This window comes from Excalfactoria chinensis, chromosome 3, assembly GCF_039878825.1.
Source record: "Excalfactoria chinensis isolate bCotChi1 chromosome 3, bCotChi1.hap2, whole genome shotgun sequence".
In the NCBI taxonomy this organism is placed as follows: domain Eukaryota; kingdom Metazoa; phylum Chordata; class Aves; order Galliformes; family Phasianidae; genus Excalfactoria; species Excalfactoria chinensis.
The window spans coordinates 59,337,197-59,354,192 of record NC_092827.1 but is presented as its reverse complement, the minus strand read 5'-3'; the positions used below and the strand labels follow the sequence as shown (position 1 = coordinate 59,354,192).

The window sequence follows — 16,996 nt, the reverse complement described above, 5'->3', positions numbered from 1 at the left end:
GTTGGAGTCCTGCCAAACCACCATCCTGAGATCAAGAGTCTCATGCTCTACCGACTGAGCTAGCTGGGCCATTTCAAGGCCTTGAGCAGTGTCCCACTGTGCAAGCGATCCTTCCATGCAGCTCTGTAAGATCTTTTGCCAAGCTGCAGCCATTTCGCTAGACGGATTTTGGGGTTCTTTTGGGTCGGATCCCTTTAGCTGACCATACAAGGGCTTCATCAATCGAGAAGGTATCCCCAAAGCACCCCGAACCCACTGGAGGGCTCCTGCCAGTTTCTGTATATTCCATAGTTTCTTAACACGTGGTTGAATATCAAGACCCACCAGCTGCATCATCTCAGTGCTAAACTTATATTCCAAGCACTCTGCTCTAATTCCCTCTTGCATGTCTATACCATGCACAGGGTAAAAGGGATCATCTTGTTCAGCTGCCACATCCCTCCCAAGCTCAGTCATCCACCCCTCTTTCCAGAATGTATATTGCACCAGCTTGAGAATCACGCATGTGAGGCTTTCAGTGTTGTGAGGGAGCACAGGGTCATGCGCCGTTAAAGTCTCTAGTGTGTTTAAAGCCAGGGGCAAACGGAACTCGCGGCAGCAGCCGGCAGCCCGGTGCCGGAAGGTGGAGCGGCTCCGCGCCGGGGAATCGAGCCCCTGTCCCCTGCATGACTGGCAGGCAACAGGAGCCACAGCGAGCGAACAACTTGCAGCTGCAGGCTCTGTCGGTCCTGTCCCGTTGGCGCAGCGCAGCAGGAGTCGGGCCCGGGTCCGATCAGGCGGCCCTCGGACTGATCGCAGCAGCGAGCTCCCCCGCCGCCGCCAGCAGCCGTACCGCTGCCCCCTCCCGCGTGGAGGGCAGAGACGGGCCAGACCCAGCCGGCACCCTGCGCAGCCCCGCCCGCCCCGGCGGCAGCTCCTCTTCCCCCGCCGGCACCAGCGGGCAGCTCTGCAAGCCAACACAGAGGGGGCCGGCCCACCGGCCGAAACTTGCCCAATCCAAGCCTGCAGCCGCAGCCCCGCGGAGTCCCTTTGGACCTGGCTACTCCCCCCCCCGGGATAGCACCACGTTTGCGCTCCCCCCGGGTCTGGAACACGCCTACTTCTCCAACCACTCGAATTAGCCGCACGCCCGTTATTCCCCCCCCCGGGATAGCACCACGTTTGCACTCCCCCCGGGTCTGGAGCACGCCTACTTCCCCTACCACTCGAATTAACCGCGCGCCCGCACTCCCCACCCCCCAATGACAAAGGATATGGGGCTGAAGTGTCCACTTGGCGGTCGAGAGGGGGTGTGGTCGATTGGAATTCGCCATCTTTAACTTTTTCTTCTCCGCTTCTCCCGGACCCCGTCCCATCTCCCCGCCTCCTCCCCAGACGGCTCTCCTGGGTCCCACCGTCCTCAGCCGCTTTTCCCGGCCGCCCTCCCGGCTGCTCCGGCTCAAACACAAGCCCAACTAACAAACACGATTCAACAAGTTTCCCCTCCTCCCTGGCTGCTTTAAGAGCACCCAGGATTACGCCCCAGGTCACAAGCTCGGCAGCCGCCTGGGCTGTCGCTGCATGCTCTGCAAGCAGAACAGTGAGCGGATCCCATTTACGACAGTCAAGGATCTCGCGGGGGGATGAAAGTTCCCCGTCCCGTTCAAGATAAGTAAGTATTGCAGCAATCTCCTGCAAAGAAGGAGCAGTCTCGCCACAGTATTCTTTACAAAAAGAAAACAATACCTCACTGATAAATTCCATAATCGTCGTCCCGCCCCGTCCCGTCGTCCCCCCGGAACTCTTGCCGCAAATATAGCGCCCCCGATCGCAATCCACGAGTACCTGCGCTGCAAAAAGAGAAAAAAGAGACCCCTGCCCCCCCAGGCAATCTCTACAAAGACAAGAAAGCACGCTCGTCGTCCCCCCGAGGCGCTCCCTTGCGGGATGCAATGCCGTCACCTCACTACACCCCAGATTAAAAAACCCCCAGGCACACTCGTCGTCCCCCCGAGCAGCTGGAGGAGGAATGCACTGCCGTCCCCTCAGTACACTCCTATATAAAAAACAAACAAACAAAAAAAAAATAAACCGAAAACACGCCTAATAAGAAAAATCCCCAAAAAGAAAACAAAAAGGCACACCGGAGTTTATGGCCTCACACAGGGGCACCATATGTTGCCGTGCACAATTATAATCCAAACCCCATACTTGCCCAGGTGCTAGCGAAACCCTCGCTAGGGCCAAAAGGACCACCGTGACTCATCAAGAAAGGTGGCAAAATGGCGTTTATTAGGAGTAATCAATACCTTATATACCTTACTACTTCGTCTACGCCCCCTAGGGCACGTTTGAAATGCGCGCGCCCAAAGTACATCACTAGATAGGGGACGGAAGAGGCTGGTTTACTATCACCGTCACATCCCGAAAAAGCCCCGCTACCGCCTATATGCTTGTACTACAAGGTTCAGCCTTGTTAGCATCTACAACAGCTGTCTAGCTTTGATCTCCTGTTGGCGTCCTTGCAGTGGGGCTGTATGCTGATAGTGTTTAAGTTTCCTGGATGAGTTCATGAAGCTTTTATGACAGCACATACACTCTGTAAAGCAATATAACCTGCTCATGGTGCCAGTGCAAGCTGCGTGCTGCCACACTGTGCTGGAATGTGTTGGGTTGCCTTGTGAAGAGCAGCCGGCGTCCTGCTCCACACATGCACAGAGCTCTGCATGCCTGTTGCTGAGATTGCTGTACATGGTAGTTCAGGCCTAGCCCCTGGCAGCTGCTTATACCTTCAGCAGTGCGACTGTAACCATCGGATTGTTGAGCAAGACTCAGATCAGTGACATTAGCACTATCGGAAAGTTAAAACGTGAAAGCAGTCCCCCAAACCTGAGCGATTCCCTAACATTATGAGTGAGATATAAGGTACCTCTGAATCCCAAGCATATTTAACAAATAACTGGCTCCTTTTGCTCTAAGCAAGAAAAAACCCAACCATTTATTTCCAGTTTGTCTCTGCTCTGATGCCGGGAGGGGAAGGGGCCTAAGATGCAATCCTGGGGAACTTTCTGCAGCAGGGAGCGCAGGCTGTGGGTGCGTGATATAACCTGATCCTGGCACATGCTCATGGAGAGCTGGAGAACAGCCAAAGCACCTGCAGGCTTTTTGTTGGCAGGAGCATTAGAAGGTGCCTGGTTCCTTATTACTAACTAAGAGAAGACTGAAAAGAATATACGTATGTGGAGAAAAACTGGGTTGAGAGGATGAAAGGAGCACAAAAGATCATGCTTATAAAACTGTCCAAAATACTGGAAAATAAATGACTCTGGACTATTTATTGCTTTGAGGAAATCCAAGCTCCATTTATTCTGATGAATGAGGAATTCCTCTTCATACAATAAACAGACAGTATGGAATTACTTATTGTGAGATTTCCATTTCTCTGCAACACCCTAAATCACAGCAGTTCAGGATGCTCCAGTGCCCTGCAGTGTTCAGATGTTTTCAGATGATCACAGCTTCACTGCAGTTTTTCTGTCGTTTGCTGTTAAAAGTGAATTTGTATTAGTGGGCAGAAAAAGTTATTTATTGCTGTCACTGGAATAGCCCTGAATCTATCATCTACTTCGGCATTTGACCTAATGTACTACATGCTGCAATCCTGCCAGCCTCATTTTACTCATTTGCAACTTCTGAGTGTAAATGAAAAGCCAACCAAAAATTCAGGCAGCCGCAGGGATGCTTTTCCAGTGCACAATACTGCACAAGCATATTTCAAGCTCAGGCCTGGACTACAAGTCTGAAGGAATGTAGAATACAGGTGTCCATCAGAGAAGAGATTAGATGACTTTCTGGGATTTTTTGGTAGTGGTGAGTGGTAGATTTAATTTGGAGGTAAGCAAATACCAAGTGTGGACTACTGAATGGTAGGATTAGTACCTGTGACTCTGCTGACTCCATCTTTTTTGCACAGAATATGTGCTGGAGACTTGAATTCATAATCCTCCTTATGAGGGTGTCTAAAATCCTAAGGCCAGATCAGTGGCTGATCAAATAAATTGTGTCCAGTGTATGTGTTCTGTAATACTTTTTTTCTTTATGACTCTGCACAGTTGCATCTTAGAAGCTTCCATGGTCCAGTTGACATCTTGCAGGGTTTCTTCCTTGGAGTGCAGTGGAATGTTATGTTGCTTTTGGTAGGTTGCCACACTACATTGTCTGATCCCAGGCTAAGGGATTTTATTTATTTTTATTTCACATTGTTTCAGCTGTTTTCACTTTTCCTTTATTGTTTTCCGTCCTCCAGCAGAATTTCTTCACAAATGTGGCAGCACATTGGGTTTCTTGGTTTATGAGCTGAAGTTAGTTGAAAAAACCCAGTGTTTTTTGGTTTTCTTTTTTTGTTTTGTTTTGGTTTTTTTTTTTTTTGCTTGTAGCTGAGGAAATCTTTACACTGTATCAGCAATAGGTTGAAAGGTGATGCTCTGGGAGCTGATGTCGTATCAAAATGATGGAAAATATGGGAAGATTGTTCTGCTAGAACAGTGTTGATCTGATCTTTTTCTAGCTCTCTTGTACCTACTACTCAGTTAAAATCACTGCACAAGACACTTACAAAGGTAAAAGCGTATATTTACTAACTGTGTATACCAATGTAATTTGCAGTGTATCTATATGTGTGGTTAAATTGCATGGATGCATATACACTGAGATCCTCTGTTCTGTACAAAATATGCATTGCTTTTTCAACTATAAAAATTCTGTGGTAAGTTTTCTGAGAATGTTTTTCATCCATGCTTACTGTTCTTTATTATATAGGTTTTCTGTTACTAATATTCAATTCTTCATTCCCTATTTATACTTTTTTTTTTTCTTTGAGCCAGTTATATGATCAATTAAGCCATCATTTTAATGACATCTGAATGCATTTATGTATCAGTAGCAAGAAAAATGTTAGCTGTCCAATCTAAGGACTATAACTTAGCATTCAGTCTTTTGTTATATTCTTGGTTTCAGTGAACAAGTAAGTACTGTTACCTTTCATAATAGAATGACTGTTCACAGAGACTACTGAAAGGTTTACTGTAATAATAATGTGAAACTGATATGAAGGAACTCATCTCGTACAATAAATGTTCACTCTGTTTGCTGACTTAGAAAAGGAGGAAATGTCTAAACGGGTCCTTCTCATTTCTCTTGTAGGATTACCTTGATTGTATCACTGACCAATCCAAATTGCCCCTGGGGACTGAAGAGCGATCAGCCCTGTTTGGAAACATACGAGATATCTACCATTTCAACAGGTAAATTGATGTTTAACTAAATGAAAGTGGGTCAATAGCATGCATTAGTGGGGAGGGAGCAAACCAAGCAAAATTTCTTTTATCATTTTAATGCAGCCAATATGTAAATAAATTGAGAAATGGTATTTCTCTGATTCTCAGGTGGGTTCATTTACTGATACCAGATTTTGTAGCATTTGATTAAATGAATCAAGTTTGTTTTTCATCTACTCTTTCTGTTTTCATGCTGGCCATTTCTATAAATATAAATCTAACCTTCTCCCTGTCTCAGAAAAGCATAATGCAAGACTACCATGAATTGCATTCTTCTTTTACCAAACAGAAGTGTTCCTTCTATATCAGATCCTTTTGTATATTGCCATGCTTCTGACTTTTGTAACACTTAAAACTGTAGGAACTGGGGCTGTTTAGTTTGAGGAAATAGAGGCTGAGGGGAGACCTTATTGCTCTCTTCCAATACCTGAAAGGTGCTTACAGCAAGAGCGGGGTTGGTCTCTTCTCACTGGTGGCAGGTGACAGGATGAGGGGAAATGACCTCAAGTTCCTCCAGTGTAAGTTTAAGTTGGATATCATGACATACTTCTTTACAGAAAGGGTTGTTAAGCACTGGAATAGGCTCCCCAGAAATGTGGTTGAGTCACCATCCCTGAATGTGTTTAAAAACCATTTGGATGTGGTGCTCAGGGACTTGATTTAGCGAAGGGTTGTTAGGGTAATATTGTTAGGTTGTGGTTGGACTCAATGGTCTTTAAGGTCTTTTCCAACCTGAGCAATTCTGTGATTCTATGAAACTGATAGAAACTTCATTAAATAAATTATCAAAAATGTGTTCAAGTACCTTTCCATTTATTGAACTTTTTTTCACGTGCATGAAACTTGGCGTGTAGCTTCTGGGTCCTAAACATTCTCTAGAGCATCCTTACCTTTGAAAAAGTTCTACTTGGCAGTCCTTTGTTAGTTTCACCTGCTTTTTGTTCGCACAATTCTGTTTTTAGAATTACCTTGTTTTTGTCAGCTTTGAGTGTGTGTTGGGCTTTTATGGTTGGTGTAAATATGAGGAATTCCATATCAGTAAATGGGAGCTTCTTTCCACTACACGCTTTCTTATTTTTACATCTTGCACTGAATGATACAAATGGCGGTCGGGATGCTAACTGCTGGTCCTCTCCCTATGACTTCTTTATAGAAAGCCATTTCTTATAGTAAAATTACTGATAATATTCCAGCAGTCCTACTGCATCTCATAGGAAGAGCTGCCTCACTTTTATTAATTTATTTGGAAGGGAGAAGTGCCCTCTAAGCCAGTGTTTGCTGCCTTCCTTCTGTGGTCTCTCTTGTTGTGATTCCTTCCAGAGTCAGTTTAGGATAAATTCTTGCCCAGTAGCATCATTTCATTCTGAAATGGGAGCTCTGTGGAGAAATGTATGAAAGGTTTGTACTTCTGTTAAAACCCGGCTGATCATAAGATAGGCCAAACTAAAACCTTCATTGATGGTACAAACTGTGTAATTAGTGACTGCTGAAGCATGTATGTACTTAGCTGTTCTCTACAAGAGCCATATCCAATAGTCTCCATGTACTGAAGTTTGTGCTGGCAGCTGTTGACTTTCTGTTAGGAAGAGTCTTCAGAAAACCTGCACCTTTAAAGGAAAAGGGTTTTGCTTTCTTTAGTGGAAAGAAAACAGTTTTGGCCATTGAATTTTTGTAGCCATGAAATTACATTAAGGCTACATTTCTTTTTATTTTATTTTTTTCTTTTTAGTGGAAATCTGAACTCTTTAGATTTGTTATATGAAAATCTAGTATACCGAATTATTCAAACAATGCAACCATGAAGACCAGACTGTAATTGCTTTGTCCCTCTTAGTTTTTAATGCTGTGCTCTGTTAGGCATAGAGAGAATAAAGCTATTTGGTTATGCTGCTACTTTAGCATTTATGGTTATGCTGCACCATGTTTGGTCATCAACTGTTCTTTGTCATGGGTAGAGAACAAATAATGCTGTTCCCTTCCTGCATCTTTTCATTCCTCCCATTTTATCAGAATTGGCTGTCTGATGTAGCTGTCATTATCATCTTTTCTCCAATTCAGATCAACAGAAGGTGAAAAATTTCTGTGTCTTGTTTTAAAATAGTGTGGTGATAATATTTACTGAATAAGATGAAAAAGTCTCCCTTGGCTTAATTGAAGGGGAAGTTAAGTGTTTTGTCTTGAAAACAATTCATATTTCAAAAGGTCAGGATATCATAAATGGCGTAACGAGACTTTTACTCGTTTGACTTGAAACAAGAATGAATTTCAAGCATGAAAAGTTGTTAGTCTTTCTATGATTACCTCTCTCATCCCAAATGTATTAGCATTAGCTATTGATGATGACTCAGACGAGTAGAAATTCAGATTTTTCCAGCTCATAACAACCCCAATAGTATAACACAGTACATAGACTGAAACAGCAGTAGCAGTTTTGGCATGCTTCAGTCTGAGTTTTGTTCATGATTTGTCTGCAAGAGCATCACATCCCTCCACTAATGTAAACTCATGTGCTCTTCCTGTCTGGGCTATTGGCATATACAAGTCACAGTTGTCAAGAGTTGTGTTGTTACCTGCAAAAAGTGTAAAACATCTCAATATCAAAGTGAAGGAAATATCTGTTTTCTTGCTACCATTTTTACTATCAGAAACTTAGATATAGAATGATAAACTTGCTCTTTCACACTTCAGCATGGTATTATAAGAATTTATTTAAGATTTTTGGGATTCCTGGATATGACAGATTTGTTGTTCTTAAGCAGTGGCTGGTTGCTCTTACCAGTGCCATTCTTACCACCCAGATGAGACAGTGCAGTACAGCTAACAAAGTTATCCATAGTGCATCTCTGTAATGTAAGCATTGTAGGTTTGCACTGACAACACAAGACACAGGCATATTTTCTGCATAAACTTGGACTCTCTGCATGAATATTTGAAATCTTCAAGTGCAACATTAACTGTATTCTGAAGGAAAAATAATACAATTTATAAGGAGGCAAGTAGGAATAAAATGGCAACCAAGATGCTACATATTCTAAAGCACCAGGAGAATGTCTGCCTGCTGGGCAACAGGAATCCTCTGAGCATGTTCTTTATATTTGATATCATTTCCAAAATTCATTTGTGGAGAACAGTCATTATCATTAATGGTTATGCTCAACATTGCTACAACTACTTTTTTTTTTTCCTAATTTAATGAGCTTCATGAGTATGAGCTATCAAGCAAGGGTCATTTTTATTCTCACTTTGATGAAGTGAGAATCTGAGGTTTGGAGGTTAAACTGTTGTTATACAAAGTGGCTTAGTGACGCCTGAACCTAAGTTTTTTGTCTGTCTGTTCATTGTGACTGATTGCTGATTTCTCCTCTTCCTTCCTCCAGTAATTACAGAAGCAAAGAACAAATCAGGAAACTTTTCTGTTTTACTCCTTTTCTTACTTACACAGGGAAATTATTTCTCCTTTGAGGTGGAAAGGGTAGTTCCCTAGATACAGACATAGCAATACTAAGGCAAAATGCATTCAGGGAACCAGCTGTGAGTTGGAATGCTACTAGAAAAGTAGCATTATATGAAAAATCATCTCATGAGAAGGAAAAATGGTTTATCAAAGAACCATTTGGTAAAAAATTACTTTTCTTTCTCAGTTTTCTGAGAACATCTTTCATTAAGACTAAAGAATATTAAGATCAAGGAATGACCTTTGAGGTTTTCTTCTTCTGCTTGAACAATTTATTTCACTGAATAGTTCTTCAAGACCTGAATTTCATATGATAGTGAACATGCTTCCTTGAGTTGCTCCTGTTATAAAGAATTCATTTCCTGTTTGGCATGTCAAAAATATAATTTTTTTTCAGTAAGGTTTTATTTTTCTGCAAGTAGAATTTATATGTTCCCTTTCAAAAAGCATTTTCCTGGCTCACCATCTTTCTTCAGTGAAGAGACCCACTAAATGTAGAAAAGACTTCCTGAGTGAACTTATTACCATTCTTCTTGTATGTGTAATACATCTCTGTTTCTCATCTGTGTCTTTCAGACTAGCTCATCATCCACATCAGTTAAGTCAAACTCCTGGAACAAAGAAAATCTTTATAGGACAGGGCATGATTTAAATTTTGACTTGAATGTGTTGGAGCACAGGATAAACAACTCTCAGTCTACATCGCTGTGCATATCATGTTAGAGCTGTCAGTCTGAAGGACAGCTCTCAGCTTTACATGATCAGCAACCCATGGGCATTTTAATAACTTGAATATTTGTGTATGTGGGAATACCATTTCCTTAGGGTGCTTCTCTGCCTCCAGATAGAAAACTCCAGTGACACATATGTAGGGTGAGGACTTCATAAAGCTTTGTGGTTTATTGACAAGAGAGGATATTCCAGTGCTGCAATTAATATGAAGCCAGCATTTGTTAGAATAAATAAATACAAAAAGTAAATTAATGTGGCTTCAACATATTGATAGAAAAATGTGCAGTTTTGTATCTTGATAATGTGTTGTGGTATCAGAGTTGGAATTTCCATGCATGTGCAGATAACAACTTGACTGTGTGTGAGAGAAAATGTTTTGAGTAGCACACATGGAGATACTGTGCAACTGTTGTGGTCTGAATCTGAGTGCCTGATCTGTATGGAAGAGGAACAGTGGCAATAACACTGAACAGAGCTAAGATACAGTGTTTTATGTGATAGGAAATAGAACAATATGTCTCAGTCCAATTTTGATCCTGGTTTGAAAGATGGTGCTTTTTTGTAGTCTGAAAAAAAAAGCAATGAAGAGCACTGCAGGTCTATTCATAGGAGAATAGGAGGCTTACATCAGGAAATCAGAGGGTTTCTAGTTCCCTTTTTAGGACTCCCCGCATTGTAAGTGCTTTGGGTATCACATCCTTGAATGATGGAACTGTGTCTGTCTCTCAGTACATATGAATGTCTATTCTGAGGTGTGCAATAATTGTCTTTCTTTTTCTTATTCTTTTTTTAGTGAACTTCTGCAAGATCTGGAAAACTGTGAAAATGATCCTGTGGCTATAGCAGACTGTTTTGTGTCCAAAGTAAGTGGCTACTGCAAGTATCTGTAGCACAATACTCGTTGCAGAATATCAAAGAGTAAGATGAATATATTAATTTTCAAGACCTATACTTTTCTTCAACCATGAAAAAGATGTTACTTTATTTGAGAAGTGTATCTAAACTGATGGCGTTATTGATCTAAGGTTAAGTTTTAGGTCTTTTTTTTTTTTGTGGAACATTACAGTGATTCATTTTTTCCCCATTGTTATTAACATGGGTGATCAAATAGTACTACTGCTATTCTTTGCTTAAAAATGACAACAGAATACAACTTAGGTGCCCTTTTAGAAAAGGCAATATCTTGTTGCCATATTATTTTCTGAAATGATTTTTTTTTTCTTTTCCTAAGTTCTAATGTTAAGACTCAAACCTCAGTCTCTCTGAAATTCTTTGGATTTTCTGAACATATTTATTCAACTGTATAATTCAGAAGTTAAAAAATATTGAGAAGAGAAAGCTGTCAGATGCAAGAGAAGTATGAAGAACCAAAGTGTCCTTCATTAAAGAAAACCCAGAGAGATAGTCAGTGGGAAGGAAAATGTTTGTAATGTGTAGTACAACAACAGATTAAACAATTTGGGCTACTGATGACTCAAGTCAATGCAGACGTCATGAGAGAACCTCCATTTGCCCAAATGTAGAGCCCAAATATGTCAAATAATAGTACTTCTCCATGACCTTTCTGGGTTAAAAGGGGCAGAGAAGGGAAATCTAGTTTATTAAAAACAGATAATTTCTTTAAAGTGGTGTTTGCTTCGTTTCATTAAAAAATAAATAAATAAAGTAAAATCTATGTCATATTTTAGGCTTCTGTAGTTCAGTATTGCCAGCACCAGCCATTCATAAAAACAGTCCTAATGCATGCATTTAGGACTAGCTGGATCACTCAGTTTTGTTCAGTGCTATTGTCGCACAAGAGATTTTATTGGAAAAGGAAATGATGATGTCAGGTTAGGACTGTCATTTCATTGAATTACTTACTTGAAATGAGTTGGAGCAAGTTGCTATTTATCCATCAGCTGATATTTTGTAAGCACTGGGAGATCTCACTGTATTTTTGCCACATTGCACTGGGGCTTCTGGCACATTGTTGTCATTCCAAGCATCCTATATTGAATTTAAGAAGAGTGGTAAGAACAAATATAAAGTTTTGTGTGTGGAATGGAACAAACCTACCTGTAGGTAGGATCTGGATGGCTAGTGAACAGCTCAGCAGGATCTGGATTTGTGGTAGACAAGAGAGCGTGTCAGCAATGTGCCCTTGCAGTGAAAGCCAACACTATCTCCCATGTATGTTAACATATAATCTGTATTAGCAAAAATCCAGTTGGCAGATTTAGATAATTGTTTCTTCCCCTCTATACAGTACTTGTAAAACTGCATTCTATTGTGAATTTTGGTCTTCTGGTGCAAGAAACCTACTAGAGTGATCCAGCAGGTCTTGAAACTGGAAAATATTATGTGTAAAGGCTGAAAAAATGGGATTTGTCAGACAAGCTGAGCAGAAATATCTGCTGCTGTCTACAGCTACCTAGTAAAAGAATACAGAGAATACAAAGCTGAGATTGATTTTCAGAGGAGCTTAGGGTAGGGGACAGTGGACACAAGTTGCAACAAGGGAAATTTTGATTAGATGTAATGACATTCAGGTTTGCTTTTAACCATGAGAGGGTGCTTGAATATCAAAATGGGCAGTGTACGTATTGTAGGATCTCCATCCTTGAACATCAAACTAGATGTGTGCCCCGGTGGCGCAGCGGTAGAATTCCCGTTTGCAACACCAGGGGGCCCGGGTTCGAATCCCCCCTGTGGAGCAGGGGGTAGAAGTGCCGCTCTGCTACACAGAGGGCTCGAATCCCGGGAGTTGGACTCGATGATCTCTAAGGTCCCTTCCAACTCGCACAATACTATGATACTATGATACTATGATGACCTTTAAGGTCCATTCCAACCCAAGCTGTTCTATGATATACAGAACTCTAGTAGAAAAGCAATCTGATCTAACTGGCACCACTCTAAGAAGGAAATAGAACAGAAGACTTTCAGAATTCCTGCTTAAAATAAATTCTTCTATGATTTTCTGATTTTATTGGGGCATTCCTCAGCTTAGGGTCCCAAATATTCCTATGGATACTCCAGTAGAGAAAATGTTGACAGCATTACCATGCCTTGCTATGTCACACAAGTTGTTCTTGTATTGAAGACCATTTCTAAGGCCTTCAGGATATTTACAGATGTCACAGTTTGGAGTTCATAGATCTTTCTGCTATATTACATGAACGTATCTGGGACTACTACTGGCTGAAACATTCAGTAGAGGTGATAAAAGTGATAACAGCAAATCCAAGAAAAAATTACTTCCTCTGTTATACTAGCCAACTGAAAGAAGATGGACATTCTGGCCATTAGTTCCAAAATCCATCTGCGTATCATCAATTGCTTGTGCTTTTTGTTCCCTCATCAAATGTTTTTAGAATTTGTATTACTGGCAAGCAACTGCCTGATGGCTCAGAAGTTGCTGGAGATTGCAGTCCTAATGAGCATTTTTTAACTTCATCCAGATGAATGGAAATGCTTAAAAGAAAAATTAAACAATACCACAGTACTCCATAGTTCTGTTTTTGGCTGTGAAAATATCATTACAGTATCTGGTGACTGTCTTAACAGACTACAGTTGTCCATTCTTGGTTGCTTGTATCTTCTCAGCATTGAGTAGTGGAAATAAAATAGCCTTTTTTGGCAGCACACACTCCTTAAAGCCTTTTGGGATTTCAGCCATTTATTGTTTGATTACTTTGAGTGTGCTAGATCTTCACTGTGACTAGCGCACAGGGATAATATTATACTGAAGTCATAGCTCACAGCTTTAGCTAATGGATGTAGCTCCAGTGGAGCTCCTTAAATGTTTTTAGTGGAACTGTGCTTTGGTTATGCTAGCTCTGGCTCCAGTGCCATTTTATTTATTTATTTATTTATTTATTTATTTATTTATTTATTTACTTTACCATACTTATTCACTTGTGAATAGCTTAGTTTTTAGGAATTTTGAATGTATAATCAAGCTTTCACTGTAGGTACCGTGTTTGCTCTTTGCATTTCATAAAACTCAGTAACCAAATAAAGTAATTGCCACTTCTTCAGGGTGCCTGTGAAGTGACACAAAATTGGTTTGCGTGAATAATAGAATAGTTATGGTTAAAGTAATTGGAGCTTTTGGAAACTAAAATGCCATTATGGAAAATATCTAGTGGACTTCTTTTTGCAGCATCTAGTTTTGGACTCGTTTTGATGGGTTATTTCTTTGAACTTGAGTATGTTACTTGGTTTTGCTTAATAAAATTTGTTGCATAGCTTTTCATACTTCCCTCTTGCAGTCAGATACCATTGTGTTTCCTGTGTAAGGCACATATGTTTAAATAGTAAGCAGCCTTGCATCTTTTACTTTTGAAGGAAATACAGTAAGGATTATCAAATCACATTAGCATGCTTTGACAAAGACCCATGATTGTAGATTTGAGTCTTTATCCTTCATGGCGTTCACTGCCCAAAATAAATAGCTTCTAAAATGGTAGCGTGTATTTGTTAACAGACCTCAGCAAGATGTCTTCAGGGTAAACAAGCCAGTAACTTAAAATAGGCTAACAGTTAAAACAGCCATACAAAGTTGTAACACAGTATAAATATTTTGTAACAACTTACAGCATTATACTAATTCCCTCTGTTTCTGATATTTTTAAATCAGTTATCACCCCTGGACACAATATAGACACAAATGCAGAAAAACACACTTAATTTGCAATTGGATCATGTATTACTGCTTTTAACTATCTGAGATACAAAAGAGATGAATGGGCATTTATTTAATCAACATGAAAGGGCTTGTGCACTGAAATAACCTGCCACTGAGGGTTGCAATGCACTATTGTAGTTTTTACCAGCCCTTGGACCTTCCTTGTCATTTAGAAGTACTTCATTAACTCTGGTACATTAAATGTCTTGATGATGTTTTGCTGATGACTGTAATCGGAGGCTGACAGAAGGCTTCAGAGCAAGTTTCTCTACAACGTAATTATTCATATATGAAGTTTGTTTATGTGTTTTCTTGCCAATTAGATCTTTCATTTTTGTAGTAATGATGCCGGTGTTAATTAACAGATTGACTTCAGTATTCCACAAATTTGCATTTTAGTGAGTAGCTATAGAGGAAAGCTTAATGCTGGCGCACGACTCTTCTCACTCAGCACCTCAGAAATTTAGAACATATGTTCTCTGAAAGACAAACCAACAGCTTAACCAAGGGGAAAGGAAAAATTACTCTAATCTAACATCTCATTAATGAAGAGGAGATCCAGACAATTGGCTTCAGCTTACGCTCTCACTCAGCTCATTTTTTCAGTCTCAGATTTCTTTTAAAGTGCCTTTTATGGCTATAAAAAAGCAAAGTGCACCAAGAGTTGAGATGAGATCACGGATGCAGCCCTGTGTTTGGCTCCTCACTCCACATGCAGGAGTCACACTGTGAATTGATTGAGCAACAGGGGACAACTAAGTATAGCTGGGACCCTGTTGTGCTTGGATTTGCTCTTCAGGGTGACTTGTAGTCAGTGCAGATAACTTTTGGCTTTGGTCTCAGTGTTTTTATCCTCTGCCCTAAAAGCTTTGGGCCTCCAAACTAGAAATGGTCTATGGAACAATTCCAGCTTCCCAGCAGAGATCACTTTTAATCTGATTTGAAGACAGCTAAGGTGAATGTAATAACTTTTAGACTGGGTAAGCATAAAACTGTTCAAAGAAATGTTGATGAGTGTAGCTAGTGCTACACTTAAAGTGTGAAAGGGTTGTTAGAAACACATTAAATCCATATCAATTCCAGTTCTTCTGTTGTTTCTGAATGCAGTATACTGCACTGGCTTTAGCCTGCATAGCTTTTGCCCTGATATGCCGCAGTAATTCAGGGCTCTCTCTGGGAAGCCTGATGTAAAGTACATAGCATCAGCCATACGTGCAAACTAGAGGACTCTTCTTGAGATGCAGAGGTGCAGGGTAACCAGGTAGTCCATGTGAGAATGGCCATCCTGACTAGTGTGAGTTCCTTCCTTGGGCTGAGGAAGAAAAGTTGTGTGGTTCTTGGAGAGTGAATTATAGGGCATAGTTTAGATCAGTGTGTTTGATTTATTATCAGGTCTCAGCTGTATTCTTTGATTGAGGTGGAGAAGCAACAAATTATCTTCTAAATTATGTGTCTGAGGGATCAGGCCCAGCCAGTGCAGATTCAAGAAAGTTAGATCCTGCCTGACCAACCTGATCTCCTTCTATGATTGAGTGACCTGCCTGGTGGATGAGGAAAGTGCTGTTGACATAGTCAACATAGACTTCAGCAAAGTCTTCGACACTGTCTCCCACAGTATTCTCCTGCAGAAGCTTGGCAGCCCATGGCCTGGACATGTATACTCTTTGATGAGTAAAGAACCATTTGGAGGACCAGACCCAGAAAGTGGTGGTGAATGGAGTTAAATACAACTGGCAACTCATCACAAGTGGTGCTCTCTACTGTTCTGATTAATATGTTTATTGGTTACCTGAATGAGGGGTTTGAATGCACTCTCAGTAAGTTTGCAGATGGCACAAAGTTGGGAGAAAGTGTCAGTCTGCCTAGGGCTAGGAAGGTACTAATGAAATCACATGGGGGAGTGGCTTTAAACTAAAAGAGGGGAGATTTAGGTTGGATGTTAGAAGGTAATTCTTTACTCAGAGTGTGGTGAGCACACACAGTAGTTTGGCCAAGACAAGTTGTGGGTGTCCCATTTCTGGAGGTGTTTGGGGTCAGGTTGGATGGAACCTTGGGCAATCTGATTTCATGGGAGTCAGTCCTGTCCATGGCAGAGGGTTGGAATTGGATGATCTTTAAAGTCCTTCTAGCCCAAGTCATTCTAAAAGCCCATGATTCTATATGCCCATCTTGCTGAATTTCATTATAGTGCGTTCTCCTAGGTATCCTAACTTGTTATGAGTACTAGCTAGTGTGCTAATTGTTGTGTCATGTATGCAGTGCTCTGAGTTTCATTAATGCTTGGTTTTGCACTGGGATGGTTTGTAGCTGTCACCACAAGTTCTGGGCTCAAACACTAATAAGTTGTGACAGAAACTCATTGTCTTTGCATGAGAACACAGGGCATATGTAAACTGCCACAAAAACCAGCTGCGACAGCAGAATTAGTTCAGGCATGAAAGACCAAGCTAAATTGTTTGGCCGCATTGTATTAAGACCAAATTTAGTTGATTGATGTCTAAAAGAAGAGCAGCTTAAAGAAATAGAAGTTTGCAGCATGCTAGGGAGTAGATGGGGGTTGTAGTCCCCAAGGAAAACATTTGTTAGAAGTTTGCTTGACTAATTTTTTCAAAACAGTTAATATTGAAATTCAGTAAGGAACATTGAAATTAATTACCCTGAGGTTTAGTAACAGTGGTCCATGGTCATTGTGAATCGCTGCTCCACTGGAAGAATGGAAGGCGCATTCTGATGTATAAGGGAGAGGGGGAAGGGAACCACTTCATCTGCCTCTTTCTGATGAATAGCCAAAAAAATTTAAAAAAAATCCACCCAACAATGAGA

General features: G+C 41.0%; 1 protein-coding gene across 2 annotated transcripts in view; it reads left to right on the top strand.

Annotated features, from left to right (window-relative positions):
* Positions 1 to 16,996, top strand: part of PLEKHG1 (pleckstrin homology and RhoGEF domain containing G1) — a 131,810-nt gene that overhangs the window by 95,641 nt on the left and 19,173 nt on the right. For both annotated transcript variants that reach the window (XM_072333078.1, XM_072333079.1), the window contains 2 exons: positions 5,182 to 5,282; positions 10,295 to 10,364. In XM_072333078.1, coding sequence (XP_072189179.1) covers positions 5,182 to 5,282; positions 10,295 to 10,364 — 171 coding nt within the window. The remainder of the gene's footprint in view (positions 1 to 5,181; positions 5,283 to 10,294; positions 10,365 to 16,996) is intronic.